Consider the following 15689-nt stretch of genomic DNA (forward strand, 5'->3'; position numbering starts at 1 on the left):
TCTGGTCCCAGCTCCCTGCTCCAGCGGGGCCATCCTAGAGCACATGGGGCAGGATTGTGCACAGATGGTTCTGGAATATCTCCAGAGAGATAAACTCCTCAGCTTCTCTGGGCAAACTGTTCAGTGCTCAGTCACTGCCCAGGGAAGAAGTTTTTCCTCATGTTCTGGTGGAATTTCCCGTACACAACTTTCTGCCCACTGGCTCCTGTCCTGTTGCTGGGTGCCACCAAGACGAGCCTGGTCCATGCTCTTGGCACCTCTCCCACACATTGACGGGGTAAATCTCCTCAGGGACAGGATGACATGGCCTTAAGCTGTGTCAGGGAGCTCTGCTTGGATATTTAGAGGAATTTCCTCACGGAAAGGAAGATTAGACACTAGAACAGGGAGTTCAGGGAGACAGCAGAGCCACACTCCCTAGAGATTTTAAGGAAAGCCGGGACACGGCACTGAGCACCATGGCCTGCCTGACATGGTGGCGTTCCATCATGTCAGACCCCATGACCTCAGAGCTCTTTTCCAGCCTAACCGACGCAGGTGATTCCGTGATTCCTTTATTTTTCACTACGCTCGAAAGCACGCAGAGACCAAACACCACAGAACCAAAGGGAATTGTGCCCCTGCGCGCCCGGCCGCGGAGCCGCCCCGAGTGAGGGCAGGGCGCGGACATGGCGGGCGGGGCGCGGCTTCACGCACGTCGTGCCCGCCTCCCCGGGCCTTCCGGGCCGCCGTAGCAGCCGCTGCCGCTCCTCTCCCTCAGGGACCGCGGCCCTCGCCTCCCTCCTTCCCTCCCTGCCGGGAAGCAGCTCAGGCAGCAGCCGCGTCGGCCCCCGAGCTTCCCCCGGCGGCGGCTGCGCCGAGCCCGCGGGGCGCAGGTGGGTGCCCGGGGCCGGGGCCGTGCTGCGGGGGCCGGCGCTGCCCTGGCACGGGAGGCTCTGGATGTGCTCCCGGGGAGGGATGAGGATGCCCGGGCCCGCAGGGATGGGGCTGCCCTCCCTGCGGGTCTGCTCATGGCTTCAGTGCTCCCCCTCGCTCAGCCGCGGAGGAGTGGGTCAGAGCTGTGCTTGGCTCGTTTTTAGGGAAAATTAATGTGTCCTGCGTTATTATCCAACCATTCTGGCAACCCCCTGTTCCTCCCGTCAACAATTTGCCTTTTGAACCTGCTTGCTGCATCTTATGTCGCGCATCTTACTCCTCTACTTGTTTTATTTCACGTAAAACTGGCCTAAGAGGATGATATTTTGTTTACAAAAGCTGAGCCTGGCATTCAGAGCGTTCCTGGGGAAATACCCCCCTTGTTTACTCCAGTGAGCTTTGAGAAAGTCCCTTTAAACTCATAGCGAAAGTGAAATTGCCTCAGGAGCTCTTGTGGCGTTTCATGGCTGATGGAAAAGTCAGAGATGTTTTTGCCGTGGATTCTAATGCAACTTAGTGATGCTGTGATGGAATTTATTACAGGTGTTAGAAATGTTACACATAAAATCATAGGTTTTGTGCTTGTGAAAGCAAAAGTTTATTTTTTAAATAGAGTGTTAGTAAGAATAAGTTTAATTGGACACTGCAATGGTGTTTTCTGTTTTGATGGATTAATTAGAAATCACAAACTTACCAAGCTACAGTATTGATAAACCAATGAATGACCAGTTTATAAATGTGACCTGTGTGTATAATTCTTAGTCTTAAGCACAGACTGCAATTTTAAATTTTATCTGAGCGACCCAAAACCATGAGTAACTTTTTTTTTTTTTGCAAATGTTAAGTAGAATTGTGGTTATAAAATGGGTCTTCAGCATAACTTAAAAGTGGGGAAATGATGGTTGCAGGCTGTTAATGAGAATTCCCTGGTTTGTTTTGGGAAAGGGGAAAGCTGCAGTAATAGCTACAGTGTTTTGGAAATTGAGTGGTTTTGTCACTTTTAGCTTTGTAAATGCCATTGTTTGCCTTGGCTCTCAAATAATAGCAGCAGCATCCCAGCAGGAAAAGGAATGTTGTTTGTCTCTGCTGGTTTGGACAGACAGACACTGTGCAAATTGCAGCAATCCAGCTGGAAGGGTTGTTAAACCATCCTCTTGCCCACTTCATCCCTCTGACTCCTGTTTGGGGGAAACTCTTGTCACTGCAGCAGGGAATTCTTTGAAGCTCAGTTAAGCTGGGCTTGAGGTAAGGCTGACTGGTAAATTTACCACAAATTGAATATTTGCCTACTTTCCCCCCCCCTCAAATAGTGTTTTTCTGAGCCAGGAGCAGTTTTTGAAACTGGGGGAACTCTTCCCTGTTCTCCTGAGAGCTGTGTGCCAGTAAACAAGAATGAAAGATGGAAACCACTCTGAAAGAAAAGTGAAACTGATTAATTGAATTTCATGGCCACCTTAGTGCATGTATGCCAACATTTTAAATGCTTTTCTGTCTAATTTAAAGGACATTTTCCATATGATTGCCAGTGTCCAAGAGCCACAACTCTCCCATAATTTATGATGCACCTGGAGTTTGTTTTTTTCTCTTGATCTCTGCACCCACCCTTCCTTGCTCTCTGTGTGGCTCCCCTGTTTGTTTTTTTTTTTTGTGGTGTTTGGGTTTTTTTCCCCAGGGTCATGCTGATTAACTCAGAGTTTCCTGCTTTGTCTGAGCTGAATCAGAATTGGTGGTTCCAGAGCAGGGCAGAACAACTGAATTGTCAATTTTGATGTATTGACTCCCAGTTCACATGAGGGGATCAGTAAAGGTTTAATTTGTCTTGAAATGGCAGGGCCCTTGTTAGTTATCCCTGCTCCATTCCAAATTTCACCCTCTTTTCAATTATTTTTGCCCCATTTTTTCTCATGGTTTGGCCTCAGTTTCCCCTCCCCACCAAAATGCATGGAATGAATTTAATACCCATAATTTATTTCAGGATTCCAGAACGTCACTTAGGCTTCTTGAAAAGCAGAATGTCCTAGTGCAAGAAAACTGTATTAAAGGATTGTTTATTTTTCTCTCTTTTCCCTTCCAACTCTGCTTTTATTTTAAAAGAATGGCACAAAAGAAGTATTTGATAGCAAAACTGACAAGCTGCTTAAGAGAGGACAAAATTCAGCTATGGAAACCACCATATACAAATGAGAAAAAGGAAGCTGGTGAAGAGATGAAGGTAAATATTTTCTCTGAGTTGATGTGTACGTCTTCCATGTCATACTGCTGGTGCATTTTCCCAGTTTTTCTTGTCATTTTTTCAGGAGCTTGTACAAAAATATTCATCCAAGCTGAATATCAATAAGAATGATGCAGAGAATATGCTGGAAGAAATACGGTGTAAAGCAATTGAGCGTGGGACAGGAAATGAGAATTTCAAAGTGACTGGGATTGCAAGACTTGATATATATCTGCCTCGTAGAAAAGTGAGTAACACTGCAGAAAAGTCTGCATAAATAGCTTGACTTTGAGGTTTGAGTAGGTTTACTTTGAGGTTTTTTCCACTACAGTGTTTGGTATGAGTGATCCGTGTGAGGTATAAAAAAAATTGGGGAGGGGGAAATTACATATTTTAGTTGCCCAGGTATATAGAAATATCATAGCAAAGGAATCTAATGTTGAGGAGATAAGGAATTTTTCCCTTTAGGATTTAATGGCAATTAATTTTTCAAATAAGAAAAGTAAATTGGATTGAAGTGTCTTATTTCGATTTGATTCCTTCTGATGTAACTGCTTGTATTAGCAATAAATAACAGATTAATAGAAAACCTAAAGTTGATTCAGCATTTTGATGTCACTTGAACTTGGAAATGAGGAGCAGGATTTCCTGTTGTGATGGCACTCACCTGCTCCCTTCATGGAGTCATAGAATTACAGAGTCACAGAATCATTAAGGTTGGAAAAGACCTCCAAGATCATCAAGTCCAGTCTCCACCACCTTGACAATGGAACTGTGGCACTCAGTGCTTCTTCCAGATGTTTCTTGAACACTTCCAGGGGTGCAGATTCCACCACCTCCCTGGGCAGCCCATTCCAAAGCTCAGCCTTCCAGAGCAGGCTCCTAAAGTCTTCTCCAACAGAGAACTGAATTAAGTTTTGCCCTTTTAGAGTCAGGTTTTGACTTCTATTTTCATGCATAAAATACTCCTGTAGTGAAAAATAATTACCTGGGCTAAAGGGTAGAGAGTTTTAAGTGATTGCCATGCAGTTAAAACAACCAAATAGTTTCATAATTCTATTTTATAATGCTGCTGGGCAAATAGGGGAATGAATTAATTTAAAACTCCAGTTTATCTAATCTGGGACCAGAGACACTAATAGGAATTAATCATAACTTAGCCAGTCACAGGTGAGTGGCATAATTGCAAAGCACAGTTAAGATTGGAGGTGCATAATTAAATTAATTTAAATTGTTTGGTTCTGAATTTAGATTTATTTAATTCTGAATATCCTGCTGTTAAAATGCTTATTTTTAGCACTATAGCAAGTACAGAACTGGAAATTATTGCTATGTATGTCCAGCCATAACCCTCTAAATATGATTGTTATTTGGAAAAGAAATGTTATTGTAGAACAATTAATTAAGAAAATGTCCAAAGTATATTAATATATCATGCTTTTCCTTCCCTCTTTATTTTCCCCACCCAATATAATTACTACAGAGCAGGAAAATCCCACTGGAGACCAGTCTGTTCATCACAGGCAAAGAGCTCAGATCCCAGTAAGTGCAATCACCCTTTGTGCTTCTCTCATGAGACACCACCCTGTCACAGAGCATTTTTTAAAAATGCAAACAAACATGCTTTTTGTTTGATTTAAGCTTTTTCTTAGCATCTATTCTCTGAACAGGATGTCCAGTGTCCCTGTAGGGCAGTTCTTCATGGGAACAGCTGTGGTTTAACAGATGGAAAACAGGAAAAAGAGAGTTCTGTGTAAATCCCCAGCAAGTACCAGTGTTCCAAGTCTGTAACCAGGCAGATCCTCTAAACAGTGAACATGACTTTCTCTTTCTTTTTTGCTTTTAAGCCTAAAATATCAGATTATTTTCTGTCTGTTTTGCTTTTTCCCTTTTTGTATCCCAGGTTTTCTCTATATAGTGCATAAAGCTCTCTGATGGGGTTATTTTACTTCTAGCAGCCTTTTGTAGCAAAAATTTTAAGCCATTTATAGGCACTTTTTTTTAGGTTTTATTACTATTGAAACAAAATAGTGTATAACCTTAAAAATTTATGTTCATGGATGAAATTATTTCTTTCACAGGATAGCACAGGAATATGCATTACAAGAAAATGCTGTCAAAATAATCATAAATAAGAAGCAGCTTGATCTGGGTATGTATCTCTAGTTAAAGATACTTTTATGATAATTCTCTAGTTTTTCCTGCTTCTCAAAAGAAAATTTGCCTTTTAACTCTATTAATTTCAGAAATTTCAAAAAAACAGCTGTTACATTTTCAGTTTCTGCTTTACAGGAAATTTATTAAATTATAATAATCCAAATGCTTAAATAGAATTAGATGAATTAAAGGAAAACTGTAATGAATGTAGAAAATCCCCTTTTCTAGTGTTGAAACACTGAAAATGCACATTTAAGAGAAAGTCTAAATTCCTTCAAAAACCTTACTCTATAAGAGCATTTTTAAAGACTTTTTGTAATGTTTTGCCCATGCTCAACCTGTCAGACATATGGGAAGTGGTGATAGAGCTTTTTCTTTGCTGATGGCTCTGGAATATATCAGAATTAGAGCCACAGAACTGACAGAAGGAGCTTGGATTCAGTTCCCAGTTCCTCTGTCCTGTACTCTTGTGGTGTATGATCCTGGACATGTTCTTATTGCAGTTTTTGCCTGAAGATCAATTAACTGAAATAGAAATAATGGTAGTTCTAAAATGTTTGGGAAAAAAACAAGGAAAGAAACATAAAATCACTTCAAAAGCCCTTTTAAGACACAAATCTGATTCTAAATTTTGCTGACTGTGTCAGTAATTTTTAGAGGCTTTGATGAGTTCTCAAGTCTTGCAATTTCATTAGTTCCAGTAGTTGAATTGTATTAATCACACTCTGTTTTGCAGGTAAAACCCTTGAAGATCAGGGTGTCACACACAATGCAAAAGTGATGGTGCTTCAGCTGGAACAGAGTGACGAGGAAACCAAAAGAAAAGTTCAGGAGGAAGAGCTTCAGTGTAAGAAAGAAAAAGAAATAAATGACAAGATGCAGAGAACTAAGAAGGGTTTGGAAATTCTAGCAGCAAGAGGTAAGTGGGCTTGTTGGACTGGGGGGGAGGTGGGTGTTCATTAATTTTTGTGCATCCAAAATTACGTTCTCACAGGCCTTTCAACTGCCTGTACCATGGCTGAATTTCAGTTCACACTTTTCTAGGTTTCTACCTATTTGAAAACTGGATTTTAAATTGGCTAAAACTTTTTTTTTCCACCATTTTTACACAACTAGGATGCTGCAAAAAACTTTGGCACTTTGAGAAGGACACAATATGAATCAATTGTTTAATTAGCACTTGGCATTTAAGGGACTGATGATTTGTAATAAGCTTTAGATTTATTGTAGACAAAAGCACAGTGCATAATGTGTTTTAAGTCATTAAACACTTTTTTTGTAGTTTAGCTATGGCTGTGTGTAACCATGGTTTCATTGTGCAGAGCAGCTCATTTGTCACTGCCATCTGCAACACGGCTGTGGTGTTCTCATTCCCTTGGGACGTTGATTCCTGGCAACTGTGGATTAAGTTAAAGGGATATAGTTAATTTAACAGTAATAATTCTTGAAAATGAGGTTGTGTTTGTGAACTGCAGTGCTTGGTGGCGAGTTTAAATCACTTCTCTATTTCATTGTGTCACAAATCCACAAGCAAGGAGCTGTGAAGCTGAGCAGGTCACGAATTCCTGCCAAATGCAGAAGCACCTGAACAAAGCTTCAAAGCTGGTGACTTCTGGTTTCCTACCACAATATCAGATTTTGAACACATGACAGAAGTGTTGGCCTTTTTTGGACATAAGGGATGATCTAGACCCTGAATTTTGAATCCTGAGTTGGGTCTCTTTATGTTTTTGCTGCTGTCAGTTACAGCCAATGCCAGAGTAAAGAGCAGAGTCTGTAATGGGCTCCCAGGATGAAGGTTCTGTGAGAAGTGCAGTGAGGGTTTCACAATCCTTTTGTCTCACGTGAGAGAAACCACAGGGCAGAAGCTTTTAATCTCAACAAACTCTTCCTTAACTGTCTTTTGGCTACAAGAAAACAATCTTTTCATTGTGAATCAAATGGAAGTGAAAACAAAATTGGTAGGTTGATAACAAGCATTAAATATGTGGGGAAGGAAAATACTGAGCTGTATTTTTTTCCAGCTTTATCAACTGTGCTCAGCTGTATTTTCTAAATATTCTAGCTTTAGTTGATAAATCATTTCAAATGCTTTGTTGTGTAAAATGTAGGTGTTTTGTCTTCTGCAAAAAAACCCATTTCTTTATAGTTCATGGAACTTTTGATATTGTGTCTAAATTTCTACATGCACAAGGCCTTTTCCACAGTGACCTTTCTAGAAGTTCCTCATGTTTACCTGGCCAGAGCCACTGTTGGTATGTCCAGAAAAACAGACATGCAGCCTTTATATATAATTCTGGGGTTTTTTTGTTGTTTGCTGTTTTGTTTAGCAACATTACTAAAATAATCTTATGGCAGCAGAGTTGCTCTGTTGAAGGTGATGTTTAAATTTTAAACTTTTTTATATCTTTCAGAGGAGTACTTGGATCCAGACTCTGCCCCATACCTAGATATAGCTAATCAAACTGGAAGGTCAATTCAGATTCCTCCTCAAGCTAAAAAAGTAGGTGAAAGCATCTTACAGTGCCACTAATATAGCTCTTAAAACTATGAAACATTTAAAATAGGGGATTGAAATACAGCCAGACTTTCTGGGGATGTAACCCTGGGCCCACTAGATGTTTGTTTAATACAAATAATTTTGAAATACAATTGAAGTAGAATTCTATAGGTAGGAACATTTCAGTCATCTGGAGACAACCTCTGGTTCCTGATCTCATTGCAGGTTTGATCTGGCACTGACCCCTGTGTAGTCCATATCTTACTTTGGGGTCTAAAACAAGCTTTAACTTTGTTGATCTTAGTGCCTATTGTAAATTTTGGGTGTCCTAGAAAGGCATGAAAGTAATTTATTTCTTAGGCCTTATTTCCATTTGTAAACTTGATGAGTCTGCATGCAGTTCTGATGAAGTGCTGAACATAATAATTCACCTGAAGGCTTAGAGCATCCAGTGTTCAAGTGGATGAGATTTCATCAGTATTGATCGAGGATCAGAGGAAATATTGCAGGTTGTTTCTATCCAGAATTATTATTACATTTCCATTTGTTATACTGCAGGAGTGTTTTCCTGACACATTCAAAATTTAATTTTCAGTTCTGAGGCTGTTCAGGAGGTGAATCCTTAGGTTTTGTGAGATAATTGTGATAGCGAAGCAAAACAAGTTTGGTGCTGTTAGGAAGTGCAGCACCCAGAAAAATGCTGAGCTTTGTATCACCATTGAGAATCTCTCTGGGGTTGCATACTTAAAGTAAGCTTGGTGCAGCATTTCTTGTGCCAGTAACATCCCTTGCTTTTAACTAGACAGTATCTGACATTATCAGGTGGGAGAGAAGTGTCAAGCAGTGTGAGATAGCACTGGTCTTGCAGAACTGAAACAGTGGTGTTTTTCTAGGAGGAATGAGGACTCTGATGGATTACCTGGATATTGGATATTTCCTTTTAGCACTTTGATTTGGGGAGGTGCAGTCAAAAGTCTCAATCTGTTTTTCTAGGCACTTGTGCTGGCTATGGGTTACCATGAGAAAGGCAGAGCATTAATGAAGAAGAAAGAATATGAAATAGCACTTCCATATTTGTTGGATGCTGATAAACACTTCTGGTAAGAACATTTTTGAGTCTTTGTGTCTGTCTTTACTGTCAGCCCATAAAGGAACAGCACAGCCTCTACCTGTGCATATAAATCAGGGCCAGTTTTGCCTGGGGTTGCTCCACACCCCCCCTTGCAGATGGGAAGCAGCAGATAAAGCTCTGACTTGCAGTGACAGGTGGCTTCATGTAGAACAGCTGAAACAGATACTGCCACTGGGCAAGTTAATCTTTCATAACAGCATAAACAGAAACTGTCAATATTCATGTACCAGGTTATAAATTGCATTAGCTTGAGAGACAGTTACAGATATTCATTTGCAGTTGCTCCTGTGAAGTAATAATTTCTTGTAAAAGGTGGAGCAGATAGCTGAGGTCAGTAACCATACCAGGGCTTCTGCAAGTAAATTCATTTCCTATCAGCTGTCAGAGCCCTAAATTGTTCTTTTGAGATCCCAAAAGTAATACTGTCCCTGTCTGTTTCTCATCTGTGTGGGTGTGCAAGGAGACTGGCACCGTTCTCAGCATGTTCATGTGCACTGAGGCAGTTTCTCAGTCCTCCCAAAGATCACACAGGGTTTAATTCCATTATGCTTTTAGAGATGCCATATTAAACAGTAGCCACAGCTCATTTTGTTACTGTGATGCTTTAAGATGCAGCCTTGGCATCAGTCCTGTGTGTCAGTGAATGGAATGAGGGATCAGCATTTGATTCCTGTTTCCCTGGCATCAGTTTCCTGCCTCAGATATGAAGAGTGTGCTTTCTCCACCATAAGTGTGCACACTTCTAATGTTGTCTTATGAATGTTAAAAAGTGGTGGGGGGGAGGGGAAATAAACAACCCTCTTGCAGGAAAAAAAAAAACCTGTTTTATTTTCCAGTGAGTGTAGCACGGAGCTGCTGAACACGGTTGATAATTACGCAGTGCTGCAGCTGGATATAGTGTGGTGCTACTTCCGTCTGGAGCAGCTGGACTGCCTGGATGATGCAGAGAAAAAGCTGTCCACAGCACAGAGATGCTTCCAGAGGTGCTATGGAGAGAACCACGAGAGGCTTATTGACATCAAAGTATGCTGGGTTTGACTTCATTAGGGTGGGATTTTTTTTCTGCATGTATTCAGTTACTGTTCAAATATTGCAAGACTGGCTTTTAGAAGCTTAAAGTTTTCCTGTGTATCATCAGCCTGTTACCTGGTTCTGTAATTGTCAGCCCAGGGGAAACATTAGGCCTGGCAAAAAGGTCATGGCAAACCTGTGTTTATAAGCACAGACATGATCAGGGGTTTAGGTGTGGTGGTTTATCTGCACACTGAGTGTCACAAAGCCCAGACTGTGTCTTCTCTAAATGTGTAGAATGTTCTGTTGATAATGAACTGGTGTTCTACCACGTGTTTCTATCTACATGGTCCCCTCTCCTTCTTTAAACAATTCCTTAGGGAAGCTATGGCCGGGAGAAGGTTTTATTTCTGCGGCTTTACCTCCTTCAAGGAATTGGGCACTACCACAGTGGCAGAGAAAAGGAGGCTGCAGAGTACATTCAGAAGGTAAGACACCTTTAGATAAAACTCTGGAGTCCTTCACTCCAACCCCTCAGTTTGGGTTCCACCTTGAACCTGTTCTTTGCTTCCTCAGAGAAACAGGGAGGCTTTTTTTGTTTGTATTTTAACAGTGTAAGTGGTGTCATTTTGTTCTTCCCAGGCATCCTCTTTGTACGGAGAGCTGTCCATAGATCCTGACAAAGTGGATCGCCTGTCACTCCTGGGGTTCTCGGAGCAGGAAGCTCGCCTTGCCCTGCGAGCATGCCATGGGAATGTGGAGCATGCTGCCAATCTAATCACCAACAGGAGAGAGGTAAGAGCAGTGAGGGCATTAAACCACACATCGCCTGAGCTGGGGTGTCCATGAGTTGTGTGTTTTGTGGCCAGGGCAGGGTGGTGCTAAGTTAAGGACTTGGATTATCCTGCTCTGGCACTGTTGGTGTAGCCAACAGTTGGACGTGTTGGCACGAGTTTGAAACCAAAACTTAATGCACTAACAGGGGAAGCTCTGTCTCAAAACAGATGGGACAAGAGTGCCAAAGACCTGTGGTTGTACTACAGAGGCACATGGAAAGGCTTTGCACCAGTGTTTGCTACTCAGCAGTGATATGGGAACAAACCACCAGGACCAAGCTGTCACTCCCAGGCTTGGCTGCCCTCTATTGTGGGTTTGTACTTGGAAGATCCAGGAGGGAAAAGATTTTTTTGTGCTAGAGTGAGTGAAGACAGTGCTGTCCAGATCTGAAGTGATGTTTGGTGAGCTGAGGAGGCACTTCTAGACTTCAGACAGTGAAGTGTGGACAGAAAAGCCAACTGGCTGAGGGAAGACTGAACAGAACTCCCTGGCTCCCTGCCCGGTTCTGACTGTCTGTCCTTGGCAAGTCTTGTCTGTGGGCCCATCTGCCAAATGGGTTTGTCACTTACCACACAGGGCCTGGAATAGCTGTGATGGCACCAGATCTGATCTGCAGAGCGGAAGTGTGGCGACAGGGCTGGCTCGTGGAAATGCAGCTTTATTTAGGAACGAGTGTCTGGCAGCACAGTCTGTATTTACAGAAAGAAAAAAAAAAAGCCTTTTTCCCAAGAGATTCAAACTTGAAACAAAAAAAAATCCACGAAACCCTCCATGTACAGGGTATGTGTTAAAGCATTCTCATGCACAGTGAGCTTTGCAGTGTCTGTGCTCTTGCAGGAAAAGGCACAGATCAGGAGGGAGGAGAGAGCTAAAAGGAGGCGGCGACTGGAGGACATCAACACCCTGAAAAGTATGGGCTACTCAGAGAGAGCTGCTCAGATAGCTCTTCAAAAGACACGAGGAAACCTGGACCAAGCCTTTAAGGTAAATTATTTCTCTGTACGCTTTTTTTTCTGTAGCATTGTACAAAAGAAATTTGGTTGGTTGTTGTTTTTTATTGTTTAGCAGATTCCTGTTTTCTGTAGTCTACACTTTTTAGTTCATAGCTACCTTTTCTGAGCTGTAATGACTGAACTTGCACTTCTTGACCCAATAAATAAAATGTTGCTTAAGTTGGCTGAAGTTTGCTTATATCAGCCATTGGGCTGCAGCTGTGTTGAGTACTGTTGTAGCTCTGTTCCTCTATTTTGATCTCTCTCTGTTTTCCTACAGTTTATTCTTGACAATCCTGAGTTACTCTTGGAAGATGATGATGATGATTCTGTGGCCATGGACCAGTTTCAGGTTTCCCAAGAGAGTATTGAGCAAGTAAGCTAGACCACTTGCTTTATTGTGAGTTGGTTGTCTTGTTTCTGAGTTGTGCTTGCAAGAGCAGCAGATTTTCCTGAAGTAAAGCTGTACAAGTATTCTTCGACCCGTGTTCACTCAGGCTGTCACACTCCAGGGTCTGGCATTCACTCACTCTTCATGGTGAAGTCACTCAGGCTAACATGTAATTTGTGTGTACTTCCTGCCCATTGCGCCAACCTGGCGTGCATGGATATGGAGGAAAATTTTGTGCACTGTAATGCTCTATCCCAAAAAAGACAGCAAATGAGAAATTTAATCAAGTCTCTAAACTCTGCAGTGCACAAGGGGAAGAGTTGGAATCTGTGTTTCTCATGACAGGCTGTCTGACAAGCTCGTCAGTAGTTAGAGTGGCTGTGTAATTGATGTAAGGCAGGAAAACTGTATTGCCTCAGAAAAACACATGCACCCCCTGATACACTGCAGTGCTTTGAAGTTTCATTTTGAAAACAGAAAAAGAATTGGTCTGGTACTAGACAAGAGGCTCTTGATCCTGCTCAACATGCTCATGCCTTTAATAGGTCACTGCCCTGTTGTTAACTGTTCCAGTAAACCAGAGTCAGTGTCCTGGAATTCCTGGCATGCAGTGCTTTTCTCTGTGTGAGAGGATGACTGTCAGATGCAGAGTCAGATTCCTGTCAGACCCTGGTGTCAGATGAGCTTGGAGTTCCCCAGATTTCTTACTAATTTATTATTTTTTAAAATTATTTTTTATCTTTTTCCCCTCCTGCAGCTGACATACATGGGTTTCAGCCGTGAGTCAGCAGAGCAAGCTCTAAAGGTCTTTAAAGGGAACATCCACGTGGCTTCCCAAACCCTTGCTCATTATGGGGGAGTTCTTCCCCCTTCACTGCTCCTGTCCTCAGAGGGGTCCAGTCCATCAGAGGAATCCACTTCTTCCAAGGACCTGCTCACAGAGTCTGCAGGTGAGAGTGTGGCATCCAGCAGGGTGGGAAGGGAAGGCAAGGCTGTTCTGGCTTTTGTAGAAAATAGTTAAGCAATTTCTGCTGAAATCCTGACACAGGGCTGCAGTAATGCCCCAGGCTGTTTTTATTGGGAACACAGTTACAGGAAGGCAGCTGTTGTTCCCTGCAGTGACAGCCACAAAGGGACCCGAGGAGATGGGTACCAGCTGCAGGCAGGTGCAGCCCAGGAGAAAAGGTGACACTCAGGGTGTCCTGGACAGGGCTGAGGAGTTTATTCCAGACCTGTCCTCTGCAGGGGCTGGCCTGCCTCCATACTCCTTCATCACATCCCTTACAGGATAGAACCATAATCAATAACTTTAAACTCAACAAAGAAACTTGCACATACTTTTTCTCTCGTTATTTGCCAGAGCTGTAGTCATCCCTGCTGTATAACTAAAAGCTTTCCTACACCACATTTAAATAATTAGGAAAAATGGCCATCCTGCCCTGTCCTTTGCAGAGTGATTGTAAGAGGTGGTTGTGCAGGAAGGGGCTGGCAGAGCAGCCAGGCTGCTGAAACAGGGAGAGCACCAGCTGCTTTCAGTGGTGGATTCACTGCTGCTGCTTTCTATTGGAAGGTTCCTCTAGTTCACCAACAGATGAAGACATGGAGACTGATGCAGTGAATGAAATCCTAGAGGATATTCCTGAGCATGAAGAGGATTATCTGGATTTAACACTTGAGGAAGAGGAGCAGATAATTCATGAATACTTATCCTATATACAAGTACCGCAGCACTAAATCCCATTAAATCTACTTCAGTTATATGTATTTACCTTGTCAAATGGAGTTTGGATTATAAATGCACCTTCAGCTTATCTCTTACTAAGGGCCTTGAATTCCATTAAACTATAGTTGGAATACTTAATTCCTGCTTATTTGTAACTCTGCTTAAAGCCTACATTTGTGATACATTGTAATTTATTGTCATAGAAAAATAGAAACATTTATTTTCAGAAGAAAATTTAATAGAACTAAACTATATTTTTATTGTGAAATAAGTTAACTCAGTAAAGAAGCATTTCTATACCATTTTAAAATACCAGCTTTAAAAGAAAAACATGAGTTTGTAAACGAGAAACCTTAGCTCATGAGGCTGTAGAGGTGTATCAGCGTTCCAACTTTTCTTCTGAAAGATTTCTAAGAGCCATTAATGTATCTGTTGTGCATGGGTTTATACCGTGTTCTGCTTGTCCCTTCCTACAGGTGTTACACAGGCAATAAAGGTAACTCTGTGCTGCTTCTGCCTTCGGTGAGAGACCTCTGTGCTTTGTTTAAAAAGTGGGAACTACCTGGCAGGGCCTATCCTGGGACTGGGGCAGTGATCTACTGGAATTTCCTTCTATAACTAAACAGCCACTTTCCCCCAGCTCTGATTAACCTCTGCAGGTGTGTGGATTAAGGTTGATGGATAAAGTGTGGATTAAGGATGATGGTCTGCCCGGGGAGGTGGTGGAATCACCATCCCTGGATGTGTTTAAAAAAAAGACTGGAATGTGGCACTCGGTGCCGTGGTTTGTTGAGGTGTCAGGGAAAAGGTTGGACTCAGTCTTGAAGGTCTCTTTAACCCTATGATTCTGTGATTTCAGGGGATTACAGGATATTGTGCAATCAGCTGTTGAGCAGAGCTTGGTTCAGGTGCTGTCTCGGTAGTTGTGCCCAGCTCCAGCGTTCTGAAGGAGCATTTGGGGGTTTCTGTGGTTTTATAACATCGCTTTTCCTGCCCTGTAAGCACTCCTCTGCACGGGGAACAGACATTCCTCTGCCTGGCAGCTTTGCTTGGATGTGGTTTAGTCGTTTTCCATGGCTCCACGCTCTCGGTAGAGGGAGCCCAGGCCCCGTCTGGAGGCGGTGGGAGCAGGGAAGCGGCCGCGCTCTCCTCTTCCAGCCGGAACATCAGCCCTCCGTGTGGTGACAGCGCCTCCAGCCGCGCTTACCGGCCCGGAAAGGAGGGCGTGAGCTGCTGAGCGCTGCAGGGAGCGGGGCCGTGGCCGCGGAAGGACTGCTCAGCTCCAGCGCGGGGACTGAAGGGCTGCAGGGTTGGGTTTGCACTGATTCCCTCAGCCAAACACAGCAAAAACCAGGCAGTGATTACACTGTTAAGGAATTGTTTGTATTTCATTCTTTTCTATCAAGGCAAGTGCTGTAAAAATTGAATGGCTTTGTATCTCTACCCTGAAAGCTGAAGGATTTCCAATGACAGCAGTAGGAGCTTCTGAGGGAAAACCAGCCCCAGCACCCATTATATCCCATTTTCTTTACAGGCCAGCACTGAGGAACCCCTGGACAAAATACAGAGCAAAAACAGAATAGAGGAAAGAATTTAGAACTGAAAACATGCAAGTCATGGATGTAGTTTTAACAAGAAGGAGGTGGAAACACAAATTTACTCCTGGCATTGGCTGCCCGCCCCTGGGCATGCACTGAAGGCAGCACTGAGCTGCACATGCAGCAATTCTCTTTGAAGTGGCTTGCACAGCAAACTGGCAGCGACAACTTCAGAAGGGAAGGTTTGTCCTTGGGGAATTTAAAATTAGCATCATAACATG

The 15689-nt window shown here is 42.8% G+C and overlaps 1 protein-coding gene across 3 annotated transcripts; it reads left to right on the forward strand.

Annotated features, from left to right (window-relative positions):
* The first annotated feature begins 518 nt into the window (after window positions 1-518).
* On the forward strand, window positions 519-14387 carry NUB1 (negative regulator of ubiquitin like proteins 1). 3 transcript variants are annotated; one of them, XM_064429501.1, is made up of 15 exons: window positions 519-537; window positions 3010-3127; window positions 3213-3374; window positions 4611-4669; window positions 5209-5279; window positions 6021-6203; window positions 7699-7787; window positions 8778-8884; window positions 9753-9939; window positions 10308-10415; window positions 10570-10722; window positions 11602-11748; window positions 12037-12132; window positions 12905-13097; window positions 13718-14387. In XM_064429501.1, the coding sequence occupies exons 2-15, from the start codon at window positions 3011-3013 to the stop codon at window positions 13879-13881; spliced, it is 1836 nt and encodes a 611-aa protein (XP_064285571.1). In that variant the 5' UTR covers window positions 519-537; window position 3010; the 3' UTR covers window positions 13882-14387. The 3 variants fall into 3 exon arrangements, with proteins under 3 accessions (XP_064285571.1, XP_064285622.1, XP_064285671.1); XM_064429552.1 differs by lacking the exon at window positions 519-537 and adding an exon at window positions 716-875; XM_064429601.1 differs by lacking the exon at window positions 519-537 and adding an exon at window positions 2139-2160.
* The last annotated feature ends 1302 nt before the right edge of the window (window positions 14388-15689 follow it).

Source organism: Passer domesticus, chromosome 1 (genome assembly GCF_036417665.1).
Source record: "Passer domesticus isolate bPasDom1 chromosome 1, bPasDom1.hap1, whole genome shotgun sequence".
Taxonomy (NCBI): Eukaryota; Metazoa; Chordata; class Aves; order Passeriformes; family Passeridae; genus Passer; species Passer domesticus.

Excerpts from the sequence above, each read along its gene's own strand:
- NUB1 (XM_064429501.1), top strand. The coding sequence starts at position 3,011 with ATGGCACAAAAGAAGTATTTGATAGCAAAACTGACAAGCTGCTTAAGA. Across the intron at positions 3,375-4,610 it reads TATATCTGCCTCGTAGAAAA|AGCAGGAAAATCCCACTGGA; the intron begins GTGAGTAACACT and ends TAATTACTACAG. Across the intron at positions 7,788-8,777 it reads TTCCTCCTCAAGCTAAAAAA|GCACTTGTGCTGGCTATGGG; the intron begins GTAGGTGAAAGC and ends CTGTTTTTCTAG.